Source organism: Tupaia chinensis, unplaced genomic scaffold (assembly GCF_000334495.1).
Source record: "Tupaia chinensis unplaced genomic scaffold, TupChi_1.0 Scaffold143737_1, whole genome shotgun sequence".
NCBI classification, from domain to species: domain Eukaryota; kingdom Metazoa; phylum Chordata; class Mammalia; order Scandentia; family Tupaiidae; genus Tupaia; species Tupaia belangeri.
Genome location: NW_006203586.1, coordinates 372,350 through 379,784, shown reverse-complemented (window position 1 = coordinate 379,784; position 7,435 = coordinate 372,350). Strand labels below are relative to the sequence as shown.

Below are 7,435 nucleotides of genomic sequence, written 5' to 3'. Positions count from 1 at the left end.
TGATGCGGCACAGCAGTCATCTTGTGGTTACCAGGAATGGTGTTGTGGGGGTCTGCAGTCATGAAGTTTATATAACTTGAGAAAAGCATGCTGCTGCTTCTTTAGAGCAAATGTGATGAGCAGTCCCTCGTACCAGAGCTAATGTGCAGACAGCTTTACACATGAGGATCTAGGAATAAGCCACACCAATCTTTCTCTTGTTTTCCTCAACTTATCATATCTTCCAAATATAATTCCACAGTCCTCCACATGTTTTCAAGAGCAAAGACAATGAATACATCTCTGGGATTGGTGTCATTTGAGGATGTGGCAGTGGTCTTCACCTGGGAAGAGTGGCAAGATCTGAATGATGCTCAAAAGACCCTATACAGGGATGTGATGCTGGAAACCTACAGCATCCTGGTGTCCTTGTATGTCCAGAAAGTAGATGAACTGATTGAAAGAAGCCAACAAAATCAAGGCAGATGTTTGCATCAAGTTGTAATCACCAACATTAACATGTCAACAAACAAGACAACTGAATTAAGAAATACAGTTAATTTGAAATCTGACCATATTTCAAAACTAATTATTCCTGAAGAGTTTAATATATGTGAAAAAACTCTTCTCTGTAGTGATTCTGATGAGATGTATGCTGGTGAAAAACCTGATGCCTCTTCAATAACTGGATTTAAAAAAAAAAAAAACTGGTCCAAGACAAGGCTGTCCACTTTCTCTACTCCTTTTCAATATAGTACAGGAAGACCTAACCAATGCAATCAGGCAAGAGAATAAAATGATAAGCATTCAAATAGGAAAAGAAGAAGTGAAATTACCTCTATTTGCAGATGGCATGATTATACACATAGAAAACCCAAAATAATCTGGGAAAAAAAAAAACCTCTTGGAAGTGATAAATGAATACAGTAAAGTGGCAGGATGCAAAATCAGCGTGCAAAAATTTATAGTATTTCTATACACAAACAAAGAGTAGAATTGTAGAAAGCAATTCAAATTACAATAACCAGAAAAAGTATAAGATACCTAGGAATAAGCATAATTAAAGACATCAAAGACTTCTACAAGGAAAATTATGAGAAATTTTAAAAAGAAGTTGTAAATGACACAAGGAAGTGGAAATACATGCCATGTTCCTGGTTCAGAAGAATTAATATAATCAAAATGTCAATTCTACCCAAATTAGTCTACATATTTAATGAAATCCCAAATTGCCAGAGATATCCATCACAGATTTAGAAAAAAAAAATCATAGCATTTGTCTGGAATCATAAAAGACCCTGTATTAAAAAGCAATACTGCCCAAGAAGGGTGATGAAGGAGGCAGTTCACTCCCTGATGCCATAATATATTACAAAATTGTGATAATAAAAACAACATGGTACTGGTACAAAAACAGTCATGTACACCAATAGACCAGAACAAAGACCCCAGAAATAGACCACAAAATATACAGCCAAGTGAATTTCAACAAAGGGCACCAGACAATCCAGTGGGGAAAAGAAAATCTCTTTAGTTAATGGTGCTGGGAAAACTGCGTATCCGTCTGCAGAAAGATGAAACTGGGACCCCTAGCTCTCACTATTAACACAAATAAACTCATAATGAATAAAATATTTAAACCTAAGACAACAAAATATAAAACTACTGGTGGAAAATATGGGAGAACTCTTAGAGATATTGGAGTAGGCAAAGACTTCTTAATTAAGACCCCCAAAGCACAGGCAATAATCCCCCAAAATAGACAAGCGCGATTACATTGGGTTCAAAAGTTTCTGCATGGGGCTGGCAAACGGTGTGGTGGTTAAAGTCTCTGGACTCCCACATGGCCAACTGTGGTTCAAGTCCCGGACCTGGTGGCTTCCTCTCTCTCTCTCTCTCTCTCTCATCAAGTTTAAAAATAATAATAATAAATGAAGTTAAATGAAAAGTCCTTAAAAAAGAAAGCTTCTGCATTGCAAAAAGAAACAATGATTAGGGTGACTTGGCAGCCCTCAGAATGAGAGAATATATTTGCAAACTATGCCACAGATAAGGGACTGACAGCCAAAATACACAGGGAGTCAAGCAGTTTACCAGAAAAAAAAAATTCAACCCAATTCAAAGATGGGGAAGTCAGCTGAACAGACAACTCTTTAAGAAAGGCATACAGACAGCCTAAAATCATATTTTTAAAATGCTCAACATCCTTATCATAAGGGAGATGCAAATCTAAACCACAATGAGATATCACTTAACCCTAATCAGAAAGTCTAATATTAAAAGAAAAAAAAAAAACAATGAGGGACAAGCATATGGTGTAAATGGTTATGTCACTGGACTCCCACATTGTCAAATGCAGTTCAAGTCCTGAACTTGGTGGCTTAAAGTTCAAGCCAGGTGCATGTGCATGTGTGCTCAAAATCCCAAGAGGAGAAAGGAGGAGAAGGGATTGTGGTGTAGCTATTCCCCCTGGGGGGTGATTTCTCACTTTCTGTCTCTCCGTCTCTCCCTGTAACTCTGGCAAGCACACACAGTCTATAGCAACAGTCTCTCTAAAAAGAAAAAGAAAGAAAGAAGGAAGGAAGGAAAGACAATAAGTGCTGGTAAAGCTGTGGAGAGAAAGGGACTGTCCTACACTATTGGTGGGAATGTTAAATTAGTACAACCACTTTGGAAAACAATTTGGAGACTTCTCAAAGACCTATAAATAGAACTACCATATGATCCAGCAATTCCACTCCTGAGGATCTACTCAAAGGATAGGAATACACTCAGTCAAAGTGTACTTGCAAATCCATATTAACTGTGGCATTATTCACAATTGCTAAGACATGGAACCAACCCAAATGTCCAGGAAAAGAAGAATGGATTGAAAAAGTGTGGTACATATACACTACGGAATACTACTCAACCATAAGAAATAATGAGACCCCGGCATTTGATACAAAGTAGACAAATATGTAAGATTTACTGCTAAGCAAAGCAAGCCAAATTACAAGAGAAAGGCATGGTGTGTCCCCCCTCGATATATACCACATGTCTGCAATCTATGGCAGAAACTGAAAGATTGAAAGGTTTGTAAAGACATGGAGAACAACTATGGATACAAGAAATAGTGTGGGAGGAGAGGAATAGGGGGGAAAGGGGAAGAAAGAAGCAAAATATTTGAGGAACACAAAAAATAGAAAATTATCTGTTGATGATAGTGTGTGTGATAATATCTTTGACTGAACTAATATTCACTGTATTCATGGTGGGACGATTCATTTAGTATAGTGTAATGTTACACAGTGATTGATTGTAAAAAAGAAATAATAAAAAAAGAAATTGTAAGGATAAAAAATGAAGTTGTGTATTAACTTACCAGACATAGCAGGTTTTTTTAAAAAAGAATTATTTTATTTTCACTTTATTTACTATTATTTTCCAATTTGACCAGAGAGAGAAGGAAAGTGAGAAAGCAAGCCACCAGGTCTGGAACTTGAACCATGGTTGGCCATGTGGGAGTCCAACACCTATAACCACCACACCACCTGCTAGCCTCTAGCAAGTGTCATTCTAATTCTAGCATCATGTTTTGGGTTTTCATTTATCTATGTATTTGTCTATTTTTATGTTTAGTTATTAATTCATGAGAGAGAGAGAGAGAGAAGAACCCTCAACAGAGTCTCACACCACTAGCACCCTACCCCCATCCTCGTCCTTCCAGCCAGGTAGAACCACACTGTGCGCACACACACACACACACACACACACACACACACACACATAATCCTGGTATGTGCAGGTCAACCCAGAAACCAATCCCTGATCTTCCATATGGCCTCCAGTATTTCAGAATGTTATATTGTTGTGCTACTTGTATATTTTTGCAAATTAATATATAGTACATTTGTTTTTATAAATATATGGTTACAAGAAGTTTAACATTTATATAGATTAGTGTAATCACCACCACAATCAGGATACAAAACAGTTCCATTGCCCCCAAAACACTTCATCAAGCTATTGCTTTAAGTCACATAGCCCACTCCTAACACCTAATCTGTTCTCACCACTATTGTTTTCTCTTTTGAAAAATGTCAAGATCCGTTCTTGTGGAGGGCCTTGCCATTTGACTGGTCACTTGTGGCTGGAGGATGTGCAACAGAGAGGATGTGCGGCTCATCCCTGCCCCCACTCACCTTTGAATTCTCAGGTGTGTTGCTTGGGACTTTAAGACCTTTTGCCCCTCCCTGCTCCATTCAGACATCTGTGGCTGTACAGGGAGACAGAGATGCAAAGGGACTGTGGCTTACCCCCTGTCAAGCATCTCTGAATTCTAAGATTTCAGTGTTTTCTGAAGTACAATCCCTTCTCTGTTCCTGAATTAAAGCTCAGCAGCTCAGTCTTAGGCACACCTGTTCTCTAAGCTTTAAGACAAAAAAAAAATGTAAGAAGAGACAAAGAAGGGCATTATATACTAGTAAAAGGGCTAATTCACCAAGAAGACATAATGCTTATAAATATCTATGCACCCAGCTTTTCTCTTGTTAATCTCTTCTTCCCTCACCTAAGACAGAAAGCCTCCAGGGTTCTCCACCTCTGCCTCTGTGGGCCTCTGGGTTCAGCTTCAGGGCTGTGAAGCACTTCACCCAGCCAGGGCTCCCTTCCAGTACTAGTCAGGACAGAAAGCCTCCAGAGCTCTCCACCTCTGCCTCTGTTGGGCCTCTGGGTTCAGCTTCAGGGCTGTGAAGCACCCCATTCAGCCAGGGATCCCCCCTCCCCCCCCAGCAGACCCCAGTGCTAGTCAAGACAGAAAGCTTCCACCTCTGCCTCTGTTGGACTTCTGGCAGTTTTCCATTTTTAACCCAATTCCATTTTCTGTGACTTGATTTTTTATTTTTTTTTCCCTCTTTTTCTTGTACCACTTTTCTTCTTCTTTCTTTGCTTTTTCTTTCTCTATTTCCTACTCTTTCTCTTTTACCTTATCCCCCTATTTCACTGCTGAGCCCCTACCCACTGCCTAGAGATGACTAGGTTGTTGAACTTGTTGAATTTTAGAGAATTCTTTGTACCTCACTTTAGCGGTTGCAAAAATAGTGAAATTCCCCTTCCTAAATCTGATTGCAAAATCCCTCCTGTTTTTTCCACACTGGAGAACAGAGTAAAAGGGAGAAAAAAAAACCACCAAATTATTTCACAGTAAGGAAAAAACACGAGCTCACAGTCACATAATCCTTCTCCAACAAGTTAGGCAGAATTTAATACATTACCAAATGGCTAAAATTCAGAGAAGATCCTCAAGGATGAGAGAATCAAGTAATAACATCTCCAGCAAGGGAACACTGTAACTTGTCTCCACATAGGGAAATATTAGAGGATATTACCAAAATGTCAGGAACAGAATTTAGAATATTTATGGTAACAAAGTTCTATGAGATGCAAGAGAAAAGAGACATTGAGCTCCAAGAGATGAGGAAGTCCTTCCACGATATGAAAGAAGAATTGGACAGACAGCCATTGCAGTATATTGAGTTCCATAGAGACAGCACCGGGGCAAGTGAGAGCAGGAGAGGCACTGGGTGACTCTGCACCTCATGGAGGAAAGATAACTAAACATGGGCAAAGGAGAGCCTAAGAAGCCAAGAGGCAAAATGTCATCATGCACATTCTTTGTGCAAACTTCCCAGGAGAAGCACAAGAAGAAGCACCCAGATGCTTCAGTCAACTTCTCAGAGTTTTGTAAGAAGTGCTCAGAGAGGTGGAAGACCATGTCTGCTAAAGAGAAAGAAAAGTTTGACAATATGGCAAAGACAGACAAGGTCCATTATGAAAGAGAAATGAAAACCTATATCCCTCCTAAAGGAGAAACAAAAAAGAAGTTTAAGAATCCCAAGGTACCCAAGATGCCTCCTTTGTCCTTTATTTTTTGTTCTGTTCTGAATATCACCCAAAAATCAAAGGAGAACATCCTGGCCTATCCATTGATGATGTTGCAAAGAAACTGGGAGAGATGTGGAATAACACTGCTGCAGATTATTAACAGTCTTATGAAAAGAAGGCTGCTAAGCTAAAGGAAAAATACAAAAAGGATATTGCTGCATATCAAGCTAAAGGAAAGCCTGATGCAGCAAAAAAGGGAGTTGTCGGGAACCAGCAGTTAGCGTAATGGCTATGTTGCTGGACTCCCACGTAGTCGACCGTGGTTCGCATCCCGGACCCAATGGCTTAAAACTCATGCCAGGTGCGTGTGCATGCCCAAGATCCTGAGAGGAGAGTGGAGGAGTGGACCATCCCCCCTGGGGAGTGATTTCTTGCTTTCTGTCTCTATGTCTCTCTCTGTCTGTCTGGAGAGCACACGCGCCCTATAGCGAAAATCTCTCAAAAGAAAAAAAAAGGGAGTTGTCAAAGCTGAAAAGAGCAAGAAAAAGGAGAAGGAGGAAGACCAGGAAGATGAGGAAGAAGAGGAAATGAAGATGATGAAGATGAAGAAGAAGATGATGATGAATTAGTTGGTTCTAGTGCATTTTTTGTTCCTTGTCTATAAAGCATTTAAGCCCCCTGTACACAACTCACTCCTTTTAAAGAAAAAAATTGAAATTTAAGGTTATGTAGGATTTGTTTTTAAACTGTACAGTGTCCCTTTTTTGTATAGTTAACACACTACCAAATGCATCTTTAGATAGCCTTGTCTCCCTCAAAAGTATTAAAAATAGGTTAGACCATGCAGAAGATAGAATTTCCAAAGTAGAAGACAAAACTTCTAACCTAGAAAAAATTATCAAAAATACTCCAAAAACAGCTAAGAAAACTGAGCATAATATACGAGAAATACTGGATACGATGAAACACCCAAATACCTGAATAACTGGTATCCCAGAAGGTGAAGAATCTAATAAGGGCATGGATAATCTATTCCACAAAATCCTGAAATAAAACTTTCAAGTCTAGAAAGGCATTCAAACATCCAGAGGCAAGAAGTACAAAGAACCACCAGTAAAATCAATCCAACAAGATCCTCTCCATGGCACATTATAGCTAGATTGATCAAAATGACAAAGACAAGATGCTAAAATTGGCAAGAGAGAAATGTCAAATCACCTACAAAGGCTATCCCATCAAGCTAACACCAGGCCTCTCATTGGATACAATGCAGGCAAGGAAAGAATGGGAAAAACATACTCAAAGTGTTAAATGAAAAACAATTTCAACCAAGAATACTTTTCCTGGCAAGATTATCCTTCATATGGGAAAAGAAAATAAAAATGTTCTCAGATAAACAAAACCTGATAGAATTTACCAACTCCATACCAGCTCTTCAAGAAATTCTAAATCAGGGAACCAGCAGTTAGCGTAATGGCTATGTCGCTGGACTCCCACGTAGTCAACCGCGGTTCGCGTTCCGGACCCGGTGGCTTAAAACTCACACTGGGCGCGTGTGCGTGCGTGCCCAAGATCCCGAGAGGAGAATGGA

At 39.5% G+C, this 7,435-nt stretch overlaps 1 protein-coding gene across 1 annotated transcript in view; it reads left to right on the top strand.

The window, feature by feature from the left end:
- The first annotated feature begins 270 nt into the window (after positions 1 to 270).
- LOC102494609 (peptidyl-tRNA hydrolase 2, mitochondrial-like) overlaps positions 271 to 7,435 on the top strand; it is a 38,182-nt gene continuing 31,017 nt past the window's right edge. Inside the window, 1 exon segment of the mRNA XM_014582685.2 lies at positions 271 to 637. Coding sequence (XP_014438171.1) covers positions 271 to 637 — 367 coding nt within the window.